Raw genomic sequence first — 20,639 nt, 5'->3', positions numbered from 1 at the left:
TGTGAAGAAATGTTCACTCCCTACTAATTGCTATTCATGAATCCTCCACTAACATCCTGATATTGTACATGCCTCTCTCTCTCTCTCTCTCCCCCTCCCTCCAAAGCATGCTAATATATAAAAGGCAGCTTACAACTATTTACCTTGGTTTTTGAGACTGGCACAGGAAACTTCCTAAGGAAAATAAAAATTGCATCCCAGTTAAGTTAGGCACACTCTCAGAGCAACATTCAAAAAAAAAATCTTGTATAAAACCTAAACTTTACAAATAGCAGAAAATCTTCTGCATTTTACAAATACTAGAAAAATCTTCGGCATTTAATTACTGGGCCAAAATTTTAATTTTTGAAGGAGTCTTTGTTTTTAAAGTTGTGAGCAGTAATTTCAGCAGCACACAGAAAAAGACAGCTTTCAGCAACAAACAGGGAAAGCAATGCCACACACTACAGTGAAAGCTTCGTTCTCCAGCCCTCCTGAGGAATGAGGTTTGCCACTTAATCCAATGTGCTAGGAAATCCCTGCCCAGAAGAATGTGTAGTCCCTAAGCCCTGTCCCTTTTGGAAGGCCAAGGCAAGACCCCCATTCCTTTCCTGAATCACAGAAGACAAGCAGCCCAGCAGCCCTTCAGCACAGTCTGCTCCGGGCAGGCAGAGGTACAGGAAGGAGGAATAATAGAATTGTCAGGAACCAGGACTCTCGTGCAGGGAAAGTCTGCTCGAAGAGAAATCCAGTACAACTCCATACAGTGAAAAGACATTCAGTGTTTATTGAGAAGAACAGCAGTACACATCAGAATTCACAGGTACAGGCACAGAAACATTGATAGAGACAAAGAGCAGCGCTCTCTCTAACCTTATAGAGGGGCAGAGATTCAGGCGGGAAAATTGGTTCACACCAAGAGGACTTAGATACAGAATGCACAAACCTATTCTCTGTTCCGAGGCCCTGAATGGCCCACAGCTGTCTCCAGCCAGCTATCCTACAAACCGCGCAGACCAAGAGACGGGATATGACAAGAATCTAGCCTGTCAAGATCATCTTGTATTCTGATTCTGTCTTCAGGTGTGTTTGCTACCCCTAACAGTTTAGTGTCATCTGCAAATGTAATAAGTATCCTCTCTATTACTTCATCCAAACCATATGTTGGACAACACAGAGACCAGGACAGATCCCTGAAGCACTCCACTCATCACTCCTCTGCAAGAAGATGATGAACCATTTACAAACATCCTTTGGGATCAGTCAACCAGTTCTCAATCTACGTAACAGTAATAGGATCCATGCCACATTTTACCAATTCGTCAATAAGAATATCACGTGGAATCTTATCAAAATCCTTACTGAAATCAAGGGAAACCATGTCCATAGCATTCCCCTGATCTAGCGAGGTTGTAACTTACTCAAAAAAAGAGATAAGGTTAGTCTGACATGACTTCTTCTTAAGAAAGTCATGCTGACTCATAGTAATTACAGCCATCTGCTCTAGCTGCTCAAGGACCGGCTGAAGATTTGTTCTAAAATTTTGCCAGCTGGACATGTCAAGCTGATCGATTGGTAGTTACAATGAACCTCCATTTCCCCTTTCTTGATGATGGGGATAACATTTTCCCACCTCCAATCTTCCGGCACTTCACCTGTTCTTCAAGAATTGTCAAAAATAACGGATAGAGGCTCAGATTACATCTGCAAATTCTTTTAGTACCCTTGGATGCAATTCATCTGGTCCAGAAGATTTGGTTGCATTTAAAGAAACTAGGTGTTTATGGACTATCCCTACAGTGATCCTAAGCCACAACTCCCATCCCTCATCACTTAAAATGATTTTGCCACGTTGAGCAGGATTCCCCTGACAACAGAAGACTGAGAAGAAGCAGGAATTGAGCAGTTCATCCCTCTCTTCCTCACCTGTTACAAAGTCACTTTCTTGTCCCCAATGCTAGGACTCCCATGCCCCTATTGTTTTTCTTACTTGAATATAACCAAATAACCCTTTTTTGTTGCTTTTAGCATTTCTTCCTAGCCTAAGGTCATACTGAGCTGTAGGTTTTCTAACACTTTTCCTACGAGCAACAGTTATTTGTTTATATTCCTCCTTGCTTATAAGGTCCTTTTTCCATTAACTAAATGAGTCTTTTTTTGCTACTAAATTCTTTTGAAAGCAGTTTATGAAGAAACCCTTGTTTCTTTAGGTTCCTCCCTGTTTTCCTTCTCAAGGGAATTGTCTGTGATTGTGCCTTCAGTTTTGAGAAACTTCCAACCTTCTTGGACTTCCATCTCCTTAAGTTTTTCTGACCACAGGATTCTACCCAACATAACTTTATGTTTGTTAAAATTTGCTCTCCTGAAGTCCAGCCTGTATGTCTGACTACATACAGCTTTTCTTTTCCCCAAGATCATAAAGTCCAAAATCACATGATCACAACTACCAAGCCTAACCACAACTTTTACCTAGTCAACCAGTTCTTCCCTATTGGTCAGAATCAAGTCCAAAACAGCAGACCCCTTGGTTGCCCCACTTTCTGGGAAGGAGGAGGAGGCACCAAGGGATGACAATGTATGGTAAGGCCGAACGTCAAAGAATTGAGGCTTTTGAACTCTGGTACTGGAGAAGACTTGCGAGTCCCTTGGACTGCACGGCGAACAAACTGGTCATTCCTAGAGGAGATCAGCCCTAACTGCTCTAAAGATCATGAAGATGAAACTCAAATACTTTGGCAACCTCATGAGAAGGAAGGACTCCTTGGAGAAGAGCCTAATGCTGGGAGCGATCGAGGGCAAAAGAAGAAGGGTACGACAGAGAATGAGGTGGCTGGATGGAGACACTGAAGCAGTCGGTGCAAACTTAAATGGAATCCGGGGAATGGTAGAGGACAGGAAGGCCTGGAGGATCATTGTCCATGGGGTCACGATGGGTCGGACACGACTTCGCACCTAACAACAACAAATGACAAACTCATGAGTTTGTACAGAAGTAGCAAGCTTTTATATGTAGCTAGGTCCCTTTTAGGTGTATCAGGCATAAGATTTGTGAGTGAAATGTATATTCAAGTTTTCTTTTCTTTTTTTTACTGGTGAACCCTTGTTTATTGGAAGCATGCCAATCGAGATTCGGCAGGTGCTGCCCCCTTGACTGGGGCATGGCAATTGGAATGGTGGTATGAACTGGGGGGGGGGGGTTCACAGAGGCAGTGCGCGCCCAGGAGTACGGGGAAGGGGGCACACCACACTCAGCTGCGGCTCTCCCCTAGGCTGTGCTTGTCGAAGAGATACTCTCCACGCCCCCCCTGGGACGCTCCCAGCCGCCGGAGTTTGGTGATGTAGTCGCCCAGGACCTTGATAGCTTTGACTTGTTCGTCGAGGTAGTGGGTCTCCAGGAAGTCACAGAGATGGGCGTCTCCTTTTTCGCCTGCCAGGTGGTGCAGTTCCAGAAGGGCCTGATTCACGCTCTTTTCCAGCTGAAGGACAGCCTCCATCGCTTCAAGCGTCATGCCCCAGGCATCGCGTTCTGGCTTCTTGATGTCTTGCAGGAGGACGTGGCCACCACGCTGGCTCTGTAACCAAAGCAGCTTGTCAGCGTATTCCTGCTCTTCATGGGACTGCGACTGGAAAAATTCGGCAACGTATCGCAGGGCGACGTCATCACGGTCGAAGTAGGAGGGCATGGAGAGATAGACGTAGCTGGCGTACAGCTCCATGTTGACCATGCGGTTGATGGCCGCCTCGCAGTCCCGGTGGTACACCTCCCTGCCAGCAGCGCTGAGCCCAACAGGGGGGGCTGTGCATGTGTAAAACCACAGCAACACAATGGGCATCCTCTGCAACCCAAAGGGGACCAACCATTGAATTCTTGGCCTGAGGAGGGGTCTGGGGACATGTAGCCCAAGTGTATGCTGTTGTTTAGCAGCCACCATGGCCTGGGGTGAGCTGGGGTGCTGCCAACCCACACCAGCCAGACTTCGTGAAAAATCTTTGTCTGGCTGCCCACTGATGGGCTCTCTTGAGGCGGCCTCACTGGGGGGGGGGATTTAACTGGTAATGGTGAGGGGGCCCTCGGTAGGTCTAATTGCTTGCGACTGTTGTTGCTTTGCCTCTGCTGCATTTCTCTTGTTCTTTTGTGTAATCAGAAGAGGGAACAGCTGGAGAGAGACGTTTGGATGTTATTGCTGGGCCTGGCCTTAGATCAGCTTTGTACAAGTGACACAATGTCCACCTGGGTCCAGGACTAATTCGCATGCTTTTCCCTGGGAAGAGAACCAACCCCTCCTCCTCCTCCTCCTTCCCCTCTGCAGAAAGCATGGTCATTAAGCAATTTGTTAAGAGTTCAATAAACTACAGGACTCTCCATTTTATTTTTGCTTTCAACTAAGATGCAGATATAGATAAATGGCGTAACAATGTGAGCGCTGGGGAAAACTCATCATTACTAGATTATAAATACAGCAAATCCTAGCCAATCTCTTAACATACTAAAATTTTTAAGAAGTAAAGAGGGTCCTGGTACAGCGGTTTTAGTTCTTTCATTTCCATTACCTTTGTTTTTAAGGCACATCTGCAGTAAATCTTTGATGTGCGAGAACATATTCCGCATTCTCCTTCGTGGCAGAGGTTTTCACACGTATGAACGGCATCTGTGCATAATGATAAAAGCCATGCATTTTTACAGGGTTTTAAAAACCTTCAGCTATTTTTAAAACAACCATTTCAGACATCAGAGACAAAAATATAAAGCTAGCTGCACAGCATCCACTGTCTTCAAAATATGGGGAGGTGCATCTTTCCAAACTTTCTCTTCCTCCAGCAGATCAATATGATCCTAAAAGCTGATGCTGAAGGTTGGGTATCATGCAGAAGGAGAAAGGGGTGAAAATGTACCTCCTCCCATAAAAGTCAAGAACTTTTCTTTGCTAAAACCCCTCTATGAGCAGAAAGCGAGTGTAAAGTGGCAGCTGCCAAGCCAGTGTGGCAAAATGCACTCCCCCACATGCAACCAGGTGGGTGACCTTGGGCTCGCCATGACTGTTCTGACCGAGCAGGAATATCAGGGCTCTCTCAGCCTCACCCACCCCACAGGGTGTCTGTTGTGAGGAGAGGAAAGGGAAGGTGACTGTAAGCCGCTTTAAGCCACCTTTGGGTAGAGAAAAGCGGCACATAAAAACCAACTCTTTTAAAGTAATTTCAGGGCTCTCCCTTTCCCTTCCACTTCACAGGATGTCTGTTGTGGGGAGAGGAAAGGGAACGCTGAAAAAGAAGAGTTGGTTCTTATATGCCGCTTTTCTCTACCCGTAGGAGTCTCAAAGCGGCTTACAAATGCCTTCCCTTTGCTCTCCCCACAATAGACACCCTGTGAGGTGGGTGGGGCTGAGAGAACCCTGAGATTACTGAAGAAGAAGAAGAAAAGCAGCTTATAAGAACCAACTCCTCTTCTTCAGTAATATCAGGGCTCTCTCAGCCCCTCCTCCCTTGCAGGGTGTCTGTTGTGGGGAGAGGAACGGGAAGGCGACTGGAAGCTGCTTTGAGACTCTTTTGGGTAGAGAAAAGCGGCATCAAATCATCATCATCATCATCATCTTCTTCTTCTGCTTCTGCTTCTTCTTCTTCAATAGAGGTGAGCAGCTGTGTTTGGCCACCACTGGGAAAGAAACAAATGATTTTGGAACATATGCACAGTTTGCAGCATTCTCAAAGTGTGTGTGGTCCCAAATTCTGGCTATGGATTAGCATTTCTCAAACAAAAAATCCTTAAAGGTAAATTTTGAAAGATTTGTGCTTCTTAATCCACCAATTTCAGCGGCGTCTCCCGATGCTTTTTGAGTAGATTGTTTCTTACAGCCTTGCTGTCAAAGCTTACAAAGATGTATCTTGGTTGTTTCTTGCATGTGGCTGCCTTTGAATATACAGTATACAACTTTGTCAATCCAGATCTCTTCCTCCTCTAAATAATCTTCCAGGCTTTCGGTGATTTCCTTCCTCAGGTCTGTTTTCCCAAATTCTTCTGAAACACCTTTGATTTTTACGTTCCTAGCTTTGGATTCTACTTCCAGGACTTCGAATTTGTCTTCTGCCGCTCTCTCCTGCTCCTGTTGATTAACTTCCAGACATTGGATTCTCGTTTGGTGTGTTGCCAGCTGAGTTGTGTTTTCCTCAACTACTTTTTTCAAACCATCCATTCTGTCTGAGAGCTCTTTCTTGATGTCTTGAATCTCCTTTTCAGCCTTTTTGACTACTTCCAATATCTCTGAATTGCCCTTGCATAATAGGCGATACATCTGTGCATTGGTTAGGTTTTCCATTAGAGGAATCTTTCAAGACCTATCAGCAGATACATTATGCAAAAGAGCACAATTCCATTTTTTGTGACCACCTGAAGAATATGACGAACAGTGGAGCAATTACCTGGACTTTCTTAAGAAAGACAGTAGTAACTTTTAGGTTAGGGTTAATATGCAATGGGAATTGACTATATACTTCTTAAGATAATATCAGACTATATTCTCATATGTATCAATAATTACTTTGCTAGCTGGTTGTTCTTTTCTTTTTTTCATCTTTCTGTAAACGCTTTATATATAATTTAATTTTTTAAAAAAATCGTGTATGGCCCCTCCTTTCTTTCTTCCATTATGTGGTTCAGGACACTAGACCTGAAGAGGGTCCTCATGATCCCACAACAGCCTGGCAAGACGGGGAGAACATCAAGGCCCCCAGTGAGTTTCAATGCCAAGCCGGGATTTGGATCCCCGCTTTCCACCCACAACACCACACCAGCACTTCCTGCAACAGAACAATGCTCAACTCATTCACTCTTGATCATGAAATCACCAGCTCAGGGAGTGAACACTATTCTTGGCACCTTTGTATCTTCCATTCACGTGCTTGCCTGTGTGTGGACATAGAGCAACGGTCCAGAGGGACAAAATCTAGTAAAGGGCGATATCTGCATACATCGCTTGTCTTATATGTAAAATATAAGCTTGGGGAGTGCAAACATTCAACACTTAAAGGCATTTTTACATATGCAAGTATGAAGCATTCCCATTACCGTAGCTACTGCAAGGCAGAGGTTTGCCACATGTTCTTCCACATGACGGGATGGGATCTGTGCAGAGTTGACGTTCTGTACACCCAAACTCTACTAATTTGCTAACTGGAGTTTGCCCACAAGGGCAGCAGCGTACAAGTTCTGGGAGCCGTGGGCAAGGCTGGCAAGCGTGAGGGTGGCACACCTGTGCACAGTTGTGCATTCCACAAGAGAGTTTTCTGAAATTAAAAACAAAATTGGTCTCATGTTGGTCTCATGCTATAATTTGACTACGAGTTGACTAATTGAGGCTTAGTGCTTATGTAAAAATAAGGCCCTTACTTGCCACAAGTTCGGAGGCAGGAGAATTGTTCCTCGCTTGCTCCACATAAGACTTCTTGAGAAGTGCTCTGACAGTAGCAGACTGCATGGAAAACAGTATTGGTGGGGAGAGGAGAAGACAAACAAGCTTAGGAGACAAGATTTTAGGAAGGACAGCATTTTCCTAGGACCTTTCAGCTCTTGACTTATAATTTATTTATTTATTTATTTATTTATTTAGATTTATATACCGCCCTCCCCGAAGGCTAATCATCATTCAGAGAGGACCAGCCACTCTACTAGAGGATTAGGAAGCCTTAGAAGTGAAAGAAATACTAAAATAACTTTGATTACATAAGTGTTGCCCAGGTATAGTTGTTAGACTACAAAATCCAGAAAGCTCTGGAAATCTGCATTAACTCAACACCTTAACCTAATTACTGCTGCTATGTAATTCCCATCACAGACTGTACATACTATGAATGAACTCATTTATTTTTGCTATAGAAGATTTCTTATGATGTTCAGTTCTCAAGTTGAATCATAGAGTTGGAAGGGACCTCCAGGATCATCTAGTCTAACCCCCTGTAAAATGCAGGAACTCACAACTACCTGCCCATCCACAGTGACCCCAATTTCATGCCCAAGTGATCCCCCCACCAAAATTCTCCAGAATCCAGCCTGGTCTGGAAGAAATTCACTTAACATCCCACAGTGGCGACCAGCAGTTCCCTGGGTATGCAAGGAAGAGCCACAAGAGGCAAATATGGGCACATCCCTTCCTGCCCACCCACTCACCGTCTGCCTAAGGTCATAAAATCAGTAAACTATCTCGCCTCTGCTTAAAGGAGAACACAGAACTCCAAGTGAGGTCTTCCCAGAGCAGGAACATCACCTTGTGTGAACTGGACACTATATTTCTTTTAATACAGCCCAAAATCCCATTTGCCTTTTTAGCCACTGAGTCACACTGGTGACTCATGTTCAGTGTATGGTCAATTAAGATCCCTGGATCCTTTTCACACGTACTACTGCCAAGACACGTCTCGCCCATCCCATAGTGATGCATATTTTCCTACCTAAATTAAAAAATTTACATTTATCACTACTGAAATCCATTTTATTAGGTTTAGCCCAGTTTTCTAGCCTGTCAAGATCATCCTGTATCCTCATTCTGTCTTCTGGTGTGTTTGCCACCCTCCCAGTTTATTATTATAGTTATTGTTGTTGATGATGATGATGATGTTAATAATAATTATTATTATTTATTTCCTGCCACTTCTGAAGCCAGGTCGTGGTAGGTTATAGTGCCCAAAAAAAACCCATTAAAACCCCCATTAAAAGACATAAAATCACAGGATATGGAGAAAACCCCTCACAACCCATCCCCACTACCGGAGGGGCGAGGAAGGAGGTCAAGATGACTCAATTTACTACTCACACCAGGGGGGGGGGCAGCATCGATCTTCCTCACTGACCCCAGCCTCAACCATAGACCTACTGTCATCTGTACATTTTAATAAGGACCCCCTCTATTCTTCATCCAAATCCAAATCATTTATAATTTCATTGAATAAGACAGGGTCCAGGACAGATCCCTGATGCACTTCACTCATCACTCCTCTACAAGATGACGAACCATTTAAAAGCACCCCTTGAGTGCAATCTGTCAACCAATTCTTGATCCACCTAAAGTAATAGGATCCATACTGCATTTTACCAACTTGTCAATAAGAATATCATAAGCATTACTGAAATCAAGGTAAACTATGTCCACAGCATTCCCCTGATCTAACAAGGTAGATAAGGTTAGTCTGCCATGACTTGTTCTTGAGAAAATCATGCTGACTCTTAGTAATTATAGCCATCTGCTCTAGCTACTCAAGGACCGGTTGTTTGATTATTTGTTCTAAAATTTTGCCAGCTATAGATGTCAAGCTGACAAATTGGTAGTTACCGGATCCTTCTTTTTCCCCTTACTGAAGTTGGGGACATCTGCCCACCTGCAATCTTCTGGCACTTCACCAGTTCTCCAAGAAGTGTCAAAAACAATGGACAGAGGCTCAGAAATTACATCTGCCAGTTCTTGTAGTTCCCTAGGATGTACTCCATCTGGCACACAGAACTTAGTTGCATTTAAAGAAATTAGATGTTTATGGACTAGCCCTACAGTGATCCTAGGCTTCTGTTTTAGGTCTGCATGGCTAACTTAAGCATCCAGTAGTAATTTTGACCTAACTCCCCATGCTCACACTGGGGAAGAGAGAACAGTACCAGCCCTCTTGTTCTCCAAGTACCCAGCCCCTTCCACTGTCCCTGTAAAGGCTTCACATATCCAGCCCCAAAGCTGCCATATTGTTTTCCCATCCCCATTGGCTGTAAGTGGTGTGGGAAAAGGCCACTCCAGCCCTCACAGTCCTGTAAGCTGTACTTCCATTGCTTCTTGCATGCCCCAGCTTAACCCCAAGAAGTGCTTTTACGTGGCAAGCCAGTTGTGACCTGTGGTGACAACTCAAAAGGTCTGCAAGTGATGAGCAGAGGTGGTTTGCCACTGTCTCCCTCAGCAGAGCACACCCGCTCTTTCTAGGTGGTCTCCCATCTCAAGTGATAGCCACACCCAGCTCTGCTTGGCTTCCAGGCTTGGGCTATTTGGGTGGCTAAAGCATACAATTCTGACAACCTTTCTCCTCAACCAATAAACTCTTCCAAAGTTTACCATTGTTTTATTTATTTCCTGCAGTAATTTTGAGACCCGGGTATCCTTTAATAAGCTTTTACTCACCTTGTTTTATAGTGAATTTACAAGGTTGGCATTTTCCTGAATGGCATATCTGAGTACAGTTGTGTTTGCCACAATTCAAAATATTCCCACACATATTGGTACACTGAATTGCAGTGGAATGCCCACATCGAACTGAATGGCTGTAGAAGAAAACTGAATCAGTCATGAGAATCTGACATTTATACTTCGAGCAGTCACCTACATTCTTTTTTAACATCACTGAATATATTTAACAAAAGGAGCTATTAATATTAGCAAGAATAAATGTGACTCAAGGGCTCCTGATACATGCTATAGAGAGGAATGAGGCTAAACTGGAAATATTTCCTAGTACGGGACACCACAGAGCTCTCCCTTTAAGCAGAAAAACATTTCTGGAACAACAATGCGAATGTGGGCCAAAACATATACTTTTGCACCATCTGAAACTTTAAAACCACTTGTTGATTACAATTAAACAACAGCACACTACAGGTTAAAGGAAAAAATGTAATATTAAAGCAGCATTGTTTTGATTCGAAAGCAAACTCCTCCTCAATGCAAATCTGTTAAAATCAGCAGGACTGTGGGTTGTCGGCAAATAAGCATACAGCTGCTAACAAAACTGGACAGAGACAAGTTACCCCAGAGGCAACCCCCCAATTAAATATCCTTTCTATTTGGTTCCATTTTTCAACTTCTGATGTCAGCAAATGGCATTTAAGCAAAGAGCAGAAGCTACTGTAATATTTAATGTTTTTGTGACTACAACAAAGAGAAATCCAGTGTAGATTTTGAAGACAGTCTATAAACTCCAAACAACTGAGCAGGATATCTTGTTGTTGTCATTATTAATTAAATTCTTAAACCACCCTCCTAAGACTGGCTCTGGGTGGTGTACATACATAGATTATAAGACAAAAGTTACAACAATTAAAACCATGAGAAAAAATTAATGTGCGTCAAGTAAATCATTCCAAGACAAAAATAGTTATCTTTTCAAAGAAATCTAAGAAACATTTGTGGCGCTATTTGTATTATACAAGTTCAGTTATATAAGTGTCATAGTTCAAGCTTCAGGCTCTCTGGACTCTCCTGTAGCCCATATTGCTTTGAATGTACAAAGAAGTGCGGCTGCTATACTCAAATTCTGTTGGAACAAAGATGGTAGGAATGCCCCAGCAGCTCTTCAAATACACAAAACTAAGCCCCTGGTGAAAATGTTACATGGAGCTCCACTGACAATCACTGCCAATACAATTCGCCTGGAGAGAGTCCAAACCAAATTTCTGCAAAATCTTCTGCAGCTCCCCACAATGGCCTCTAATGCTGCACTGCGCATGGAGTCAGGTTTGACCCTGGTTGAGGCAAGTTCATGATCAGCTGCAATATTGTGTTGGGTAAGGCTGACCTTCTGTCCCAGGGCTCTATCCTATTTAATATTATTTGACATCTGCTGTGTTGGTTCTATTAGATCTGTCGGCCGCATTTGATGTGGTCGCCCATGAACTGCTAGCATGCCGCCTCACCAGGACAGGGATACGGGGCACAACTTTGCGCTTGATACGCTCCTTTCTCCTAAACTGGACCCAGAGGGTGGTGTTGGGGGAAGAGTTATCAAGTCCGTTTAGGCTCAATTGTGGAGTCCCTCAGGGCTCGGTGCTCTCTCCCACGCTATTTAACATCTTTATGCACCCTCTGGCCCAGCTGGTGCAGAGTTATGGCTTGGGTTGTCATCACTATGCAGATGACACCCAGCTATATCTCCTGATGGACAGCCACCCGGACTCTCCCCCAGAACCATTTGACAGATGTTTGGAAGCCGTGGCTGGGTGGCTTGAGCAGAGTCGCCTGAAACTCAACCCCACCAAGGGGGGCAGCTCAGGAAGTGCACTTACTCACCTTGGCAGGGATGCAACTGGTCATCGCATCCCAAGCCAGGTGACCTTAGATGCCTCATTAAGTTTAGAGGCTCAGGTCAAAAAGGCAGCTAGCCAGGCATTTTTCCATCTGCGTCAGGCCCGGCTACTAGCGCCCTACCTGACACCCGAACAACTAGCCACAATGATCCATGCGAGTCACCTCCGGAATACATTTCTCGCTCTATGCGGGCTTGCCCTTGGGTCCGATCCGGAAATTACAGCTGGTGTAGAATGCGGCTACTAGGGTCCTCACAGGGACATCTTGGAGGACCCACATCCAGCCTGTGTTGAGGCAGATGCACTGTCTACCAATTACTGCCCAGACCAGGTTCAAGGTTTTGGTATTAATCTTTTAAGGCCCTCCGCAGTCTGGGACCCACACACTTGAGGGACCAACTCTCGTCCTATGCCCCCACAGGGTTTTACACTCTGTGGGTACAAATTTGTTGGTCGTACCTGGCCCTCGGGAAGTGTGTCGGGCTTCAACCAGGGCCAGGGCCTTTTCAGTCCTGGCCCCTACCTGGTGGAATGAGCTTCCGGAAAAGCTATGGGCCCTGCAGGAGCTTTCAGCTTTCCGCAGGGGCTGTAAGACGGAGCTCATCCGCCAGGTCTATGGTTGAGGCCAGCGCCTTAAGTAAGAACTGGACCCCCCTGGGCTAGTCTTGGCAGTGAAATGATTAATGACCCCTTTTGCCCTCTGGGCTGTGGGTGGGTTGCGTTAGGTTGTGAAAGTTGTTCTGCCACTTGGTTTCCTGTGTTGGGTTTTTAGGTTTTTTGAAATACTTTTAATACATTAGGGGGAGTTTTTATTGGGGATTTTATATGTATTGTATCCCGCCATGAGCTTTAGGGAGTGACGGGATAGAAATATAATAATAATGATAATAATGATAATAATGATAATAATGATAATAATGATAATAATGATAATGCAGGCCATCAACAGGAAGTTAGGATTTTATGGTCTATCTCAACGATTTCTTCTCCCTTTGGTAAAAAACTGGTAAAGCTAAAAAGGTGGAAAGACAGCATGATTTGAATAGAATCAATAATCCACATCTCTGTTCTAAATACATTATCTCTTATGCCCTATCTTTCCAATATTGACAACTCTGAATTTAGAAGGGCATTTACATCATTGCGCTACAATGCTCTCCCTTCAGCATGGGTAGATTGAAAATATAATAATCCTTGCATATGCCAGGATGGTAATATCGAGAACACCGAACATGTGATTTTTGACTGCTGTAATGACTGAAAACTAGACATCTTTCTTTAAGTGACTCTGATACTCCTACTTTGGAGCTGCTCTACATATTTATATGCATTAAGAACCAGTGTGTGTTAAAACCAGACCTCTGAAGAAAGCCCTACAAGGTGCAAAACACATCATTCTATTGATTCCCATAGTGCATAGCATACTGGTTTGCAATAGCGTAGGGGCTGGATATATGTTTTTAATTCCTATAGCTGATTTTAAAAATTGTGCACAATAAAAGTAATACAACTTTAACTATTCAGACATTCAGCCTTTGTAGGTCCAAACTGTTACCAATAGTGTTTTATAGTTCCATTTCTATCCCCCCCCCCCCAATTTTGGTTTTGTTGTTAATTGACCGGGCATTGCACGGTATCAGTGTCAAAGGGTTAAAAACCCTACCCCTATGGCCATGAACATAATTGCACATATTAAGGCTGACTATGAGGATCTTGGGAGGCAGCCAAAACAAACGCCGCCAAAAGTGGCTCTCTCCTCGATCATGCTTTTTAGGGGAAGAGGAATGAGTTGGGAGCTGACTGTGTTGGTGGTACCAGCAGGTGGGATTTGTATTCTGCAATCAAATGATAGGTTTTCTAAAAGAAGGCCTGCTAGCACATGATGGGCTTCACTTATCCATGTAAGAAAACAATTCCTGGGGAGATCCATCAGGAGACCTTTAAACTGAAGCCACGTCAGTTTAAACGTTGTGGTCTCCAAACTCACCATCTTTGTCGCCCTCCTCTGGACATGCTCCAGTTTGTCTACATCCCTGAACACAGTACTCCAAGTGCAGAGTAAACAAGAGCAGAGTAAAGCAGTACCATCACCTCCCGTGATCTGGACACCATACTCCATTTGATACAGCCCAAATCTCCATTCGCCTTTTTAGCCACCGAGTCACACTGTAGACCAAGGGTAGTCAAACTGCGGCCCTCCAGATGTCCAGGGACTACAATTCCCATGAGCCACTGCCAACAAATGCTTGTAGGGGCTCATCGGAATTGTAGTACATGGACATCTGGAGGGCCGCAGTTTGACTACCCTTGATGTATACTCATGTTCAATGTATGGTCTACTAAGACTCCTAGATCCTTTTCATACTTGCTACTGCCAAGATAAGTCTCCCCCATCCTGTATTGGTGTATTTGGTTTTTCCTACCTAAATGCAGAACATTACATTTGTCCCTATTGAACTTCATTTTATTCAGTTTAGCCAACTTCTCAAGCCTATCAAGATCATCCTGTATTCTGATTCTGTCTTTGGTTGTGTTTGCTACCCCTCCCAGTTTAGTATTGTCTACAAATTTAATAAGTATCCCCTCTAATCCCTCATCCAAATCATTTATAAATATGTTTTTTTATATAATTTTATAATTTATTATTATATGAAGCATTTACAGAAAAATAAAGATAAAAGCGACCGGCTGATATGGTTTGCCATCCTCTTTTAACATACATATTCAGTTCCCATCACATATTATTCCTAATCTAGAAGTTTTTACCATTTTTCTTAGCAAAGTGATTGTTAATACATATGAGAATATGATCTGTTATAAGAATATATTCTGTTATTATCTTAAATGATATAAGGTCAGTCCCCTTCATGAATTGGCCCTGACCTAAGAGTTAATGCTGCTGTCTTGTTAATACCTATGAAGTATAGTTTGTCATCCTCTTTTAGCATACATATTGGCATACATATTCAGTTCCCATCACATATTGATCCTGATCTAGAAGTTATTACCATCTTTCTTAGCAGAATAGTTGTTGATACATATGAGAGTATAATCTATTATAAGAATATATTCTATTATTGTCTTAGATGATATAAAGTCAGTTCCCTTCATATATTAGTCCTGTCCTAAAAGTTACTGCTGCTGTTTCTGATTGTTCTTCTGTCAGGGCCAGAGAAGTCTCTTACTTGATTCTTGCTTGCAGTAGGCTCTGTATACTTTATCAATCTGGATCTCTTCCTCTGGTCGCACAGAGATATCTCCTGATAGCTTCCTGGGTGCTGTCGCTTTTGAATAGATTCTTTTTATTTTGCTGATCCAAATCACTTCCTGCTTCCAGGTTTTCGGTGCTTTCCTTCCTTAAATCTGTTTTCCAAAGTTCTTCCAAGGTGCTTTGGATTTTTACATCCCTAGCTCTCTCCCTCTCCTGTTGATTAACTTCCAAACATTGAATTTTCGTTTGATGTATTATTGGCTGAGCTGTGTCATCAGCTGCTCTCTCCAGACCGTCGGCTCCGTCCAAAAGCTCCCCCTTAATCCCACGGATTTCCTTTTCCAGTTTATTGACTGCTTTCAGTATCTTTGAGTTCCCTTCGCATAACAAATGGAAAAGCGGTGCCTTAGTTAATTTTTCCATAGTTCTAGGCAGTCACAAATTATAAACAGAAAGTCTCGTGAGGTCTCGCGGGAGCACGAGCGATCCCAAATTATCAGTTTGTCGATCTCCGTTTCAAGTCAGCTTCCCCCACTGAACTCTCTCCAACAAAACTTTAAAGCTCTCTCTTTGTTTGGTTAGTGGGTATAATTAGCTGGGAGTCTCTCACTCGACGAAAGAGGGAATTCACTTGTAAATTGGTTGAAGGGGGGGGGGGAGAGCTTGTGGGAAAAGAAAAGGAAAAGCCAGAAAGCTTTCAATCACTGTTATAAACTTCGGCTCCTGTCAGTCTGGTAAAAGATGATCTGGGAAGAATGTAGGGTCGGCCTTTCAAGCTTAGAAAGTTATTTACGACAAGGGCGCCCTCGTGACCTTGAGCACACGCCGCTGTTGATCCGGAGAGCTCGGTCTCCCTACCTCCCCACGGATCTGTAGGACCCTCAGGATGCCGTTCCCAGTTCCTGGGGCGACCCGTGAGCAGATTTGCGTATCTGCTCAGGTCAGCCAGGTGCGAATGCTCCTGACCCTCAGCATGGCTTAAGAGCCGGACAGAAGTCCAGCTGTTACGGCGCCATCTTCAGTCGAATCCTCCCCTCAATCATTTATAAATATGTTGAACAACACAGGCCCCAGGACAAATCCTTGGGGTACTCCACTTGTCACTCTTCTCCAACAGGATGCTGAACCATTAACAAGTACCCTTTGAGTATGGTCAACCAGTTATCGATCCACCTGACAGAATTAGGATCCATACCGCATTTTACCAACGTCAACAAGAATATCATGTGGAGCCTTATCAAACACTTTACTGAAATCTAGATAATCTATGTCCACAGCATTCTTCTGATCCAGCAAGGTAGTCACTTTCTCGAAAAAAGAGATAAGGTTGGTCTGACATGATTTGTTCTTGCGGAAACCCATGCTGAGCCTTAGAAATCACAGCTCTCTGTTCCAGCTGCTCAAGGACTGACTGTTTGATGATTTGTTCCAAAATTTTGCCAGCTACAGATGTCAAGCTGATGGGTCGATCTTAGAAGTAAGTATCTTAGAAACAAGTAAGGATCTTAGAAACATGAAATATAGACTCCAATTCATTATTAAGGTCAAGGATCCAGACTGGAAAACCATACGAATTTGCGGGATAAATTTTGTAGAATAAATTTTTAACACAGCTGGAATATTTTTGTTCCCCTTTTGATGGTAAAATTTAGTCAGGAGAGCTAAGGATGATTTCATGGTCTTGGCTATCTGTTTCTGATGATTTTCCCATTTATTGTTAGAGAAGTGCATGAATATTTACAGCGGGTTTTTGCAAAAACTAAGATTTTAGTTTTCTCGAATTTTATACCAATTGATTGTTGTGGCAATAGACCAAAGAGCCACGCAGGTACCATTGGAGTCCTACATATGATCTGGACAATGATAGTGTCATCAGCAAATAAAAGTAAGAGGGTTGGTGGGGATGGCCAGCAGAAAACTGGGGAGATTGTGCAAAAATAGATTAAACAATTGGGGAGCTCAAATGCACCCTTGTTTAACCCCAATATTGATGGAGATTTTCTCCGTTAAGTTGCCAGAAGTTAGTTTGATCTGATAGGTATTAGGTAAATACAAATTTCTTAAGAGAAATAAAAGACGAGGATCGATCTCGAGTTCTGCAAAGGCCATCTTTAGATCTATGAATGCCACAAACAATTTTCCACCCCTTGGTCGGGAATACTTCTCACTAAGAAATGACAATGCAGCACAATGATCTAAAGTGGAGTTGCCTTTTTTAAATCCAACTTGTTCGGAATCAATGATTTTATTAGAGGAAACCCAGGTGGAAAGTTTTAAAGCCAGCAATTTGGCATAGATTTGACCCAAAAAACAGAAAGTAAACTGATGGGGCAATAGTTTGATGGACAATCTATCTTACCTTTTTATAGATTGGCCAGATAATGGCATTTAACCAGGATCCTGGTAACTGGCCAGAGTAATTTATCTGAGTGAACAGATTCACTAGGAGAGGGGCCCACCAGTCTACATTTGTATTAAAAGCTCAATTGGAATGCCATCAGGACCTGGAGCTTTGTGGATTTTTAATATAGTAATTAGTTTTTTAGCCTCCTCGGGTTCCACAGGAGACTACAGGGGTAAGTTGGAATGGTGGACTGGGTGGTTACAAGAAGACTGAAGAGAATGGGATTTAAAAATCCTAGAAAATTGATTTACCCAAACAGCAGGGGAGACAGGGCAATGAGAAAGGTTTAGATGGTGGGATATCAGTGGATGTTGTTTAACTAAGTTTCAGTAAGGCTTTTGATGAGGTTCCCCATGATGTTCTGATAGCTGAGCTGGTTTTAAAGCTGCACCCAAATAGTGGATGCCAATGGTATTTCCTCAGATCGGAGGGAGGTGAGCAGTGAGGTGCCAAAGGATAAAGTACTGGGACCAGTATTTTTTATCAATGATCTGGATGAGGGAGGTGGAGGGTGTCATTAAATTTGCAGATGATACAAAATTGGGGGGGAGCAGCCAACACATCAGAAGATAAGCGATGGAATTCAATGAGATCTAAAAACACTGGAAAAGTAGGCTAGTGGGAACAAGATGCAATTCAATACAGAGAAGTGCAGAGTTCATGCAGCTATTTCTGCTGATTCACAGCCATCTGTCTGTCCTCTCAGATTCTCTGATCAGATGTTTGGAGGATGTGGTGGACTGGCTCAAGCAGAGTTAGCCAAAGTTGAATCTAGCTAAGACGGAGGTCCTGGGCTGCCATGCCACAGGGCAAGTGATACAACTTCCCACTCTTGATGAGGTCACTTTGACATCTTCAACCATGGTCAAGGTCTTGAGTATGATTCTGGATGCCTCTCAGTCTATGGAGCTCCAGATCACAAATATTGTTCTCCAGGTATTCTCTCTCCGCCAAGCACATATCTGTCAGCATCCAGCCTTGCCACTGTGATCCACGCAACACTCATCTCCAGACTGGAATACTGTAACTTGTTTTACTCAGCTGCTTTGTGAGCTCCAACTGGTCCAGAATGCAGCTGCTCAACTCCTGACTGGGACCCAATGGAGCCTGTGCTCTCCCAAACTCAATGGCTCCAGATTCAGGTCCGGATCAGGTTCAACCTTTAAAACCCTAGAACATGTCTAAGAAGAAATTCAAAAGCTGAATGCTGTGGGGGATAGAGATAGTTCCATGTCATGGAGTGTGATCCTATACCCTGAAATTACTGTATATTAGTCCATTAACAGTAATATTTAATCTACCATCCATGCAGAGTTTTGCTTCCTGAGTCTTTGTAAGAGAAAAAAAAATACTACAACTGCATTTTTTCCCATAGAGTTTTGCTGCTCTGTATCAGAAGGCCAATTTGCATGAGACATAATGAAGAGAAAAAGAACATTCCCTGTCTAGGATCCCAGGCAGCCAACTGTGTCTTTTTGCACTGTTTTTATAGTGCGGCCTGCCTTGTGCCACAACAAAGGCGGGCTATGAAGGAGGTAAACAGATGAATGTGGGAAGCACTTCCTAGGCATCTCCAAAGCAGGGCTGCTTCGGAGACAAACTGACTGCATACGGTCCCTTTACAAGACAGAGTCGAAGCAGCTCTCTGCTTTGGCTTGCGGCCATTTAACATTTAAAGGGACAGATAGGAAGGGAAACACAGACAGCTGTACCTTGGCGTTCCTTCCCGCTGTCTTTCCTGCCATTTGTCCAGGCTCCTCCACGGTAAAGGGGAGGGGGGGAGGCCAATGGCTGGGCTCCCTGTAGGAAGCCAGCCAATCATTGCAATGCATTTTGCATCTGCAAATGCATTGCAATGCTGAGGTCTTGCAGCTTGCAAAGCTTGCTTGTTGCAAAGGAAGGCAAAGGTAGGTGGGAGGGGGAGGGGGGAAGTTAGCCTATAGGGAGGGCAGGTATGAGGGGGGGAACCTTTCCTGGCCAATCATAGGAGGTTTTTCCTTTTTGTACATCTTCTGTGCTTGGCCAAGAGAGTATATAAGGCTAGGCGGTCTTCTTACCTGCTTCTGTGGCAAGCTGCTGCCGCCTCCTGGCTTGTGCTGCTCTGGGAGAGGAGAGCCTTTGAGTCTGACCCCCAGAGAGTGTGCTGGGCCTGGCTGGCTGCGGCTGCTGCAGGATCTGCATCCCTGGAGAAGTCGGCCTGAGGGATTCCTCTTCGCTTCTCACTGTTCTTCTTCTTAATCACACTTTATTTGACTTCAGTTCTTATTTTCAAATCAAATTGTTCTTTCGGTTTCTGGGGGTGGGGTGGAGTCTGGGGGTGCTTTGGGGTTCACTGTTTCTTTCTCCTTGTGTTTACTTCATCTTTTTTTCTGACTGAGGGAAAGCACTCCTTGGCCTTTTACTTGGGGTGCTGTTGCTTTTTCCCGTGGATTCTTCCAGTTCTTCCAGTGCTGTTTTGGCGGTGGGGGTAGCCCACTGCCCTGCTGCTGCTGTTGTTTCCGCTGTTGTTGCTGGGCTGGGGGGGGGGCACTGCTTGCCGTGCCTGGTTCTGGGGTGCTGCTGTTGTTGAGGGTTGCCCACTCTGGGGACTGTGGTCCCCTGGGTGGGTGGCCTGCTGTTGTGCTCTGGTTTGCTGCTGCTGTTGTGGCCTGGGGGGTACTCTTTGGTTCTTCTTGGCCTGCCCAATTAGGATTCCCCCTCTGAATAGGCACTACCCGCCACGAGCCGCAAGGGAGTGGCGGGCTATAAATCTAATAATAATAATAAACAAGAGTAGTTCAGGAAATATTTTAAAGTCCTACCTAATAATATTTTAGGATAGATCTTCAGTTCCTTCCCTAATTAGCCAGCTCAGGATTGGAATTATAAGAGAAAAGGCAAGTAGCGCCTCATCATTACAGTTTAATAGTTAAAAATCACCTCCAGGGGCTGTGCCTTTTCTCCACTGAAGGCCAGCTGTAATAAATTTAACACAATATAGTAAAATTGTATATAAAATCCTAATT

The 20,639-nt window shown here is 43.8% G+C and overlaps 1 protein-coding gene across 2 annotated transcripts in view; it reads right to left on the bottom strand.

Moving 5' to 3' along the window:
• The window catches only part of NFX1 (nuclear transcription factor, X-box binding 1), an 80,768-nt gene that overhangs the window by 44,755 nt on the left and 15,374 nt on the right, over positions 1-20,639 (bottom strand). For both annotated transcript variants that reach the window (XM_077310259.1, XM_077310260.1), the window contains exons 7-11: positions 10,122-10,261; positions 7,361-7,442; positions 7,040-7,257; positions 4,531-4,628; positions 144-174 (exon numbers count right to left, since the gene is read on the bottom strand). In XM_077310259.1, the coding sequence (XP_077166374.1) occupies positions 144-174; positions 4,531-4,628; positions 7,040-7,257; positions 7,361-7,442; positions 10,122-10,261 (569 nt within the window). The remainder of the gene's footprint in view (positions 1-143; positions 175-4,530; positions 4,629-7,039; positions 7,258-7,360; positions 7,443-10,121; positions 10,262-20,639) is intronic.

Source organism: Paroedura picta, chromosome 14 (assembly GCF_049243985.1).
Source record: "Paroedura picta isolate Pp20150507F chromosome 14, Ppicta_v3.0, whole genome shotgun sequence".
Taxonomy (NCBI): domain Eukaryota; kingdom Metazoa; phylum Chordata; class Lepidosauria; order Squamata; family Gekkonidae; genus Paroedura; species Paroedura picta.
Note: the sequence above shows the minus strand (reverse complement) of the source record. Positions and strands in the feature narration are given on the sequence as shown.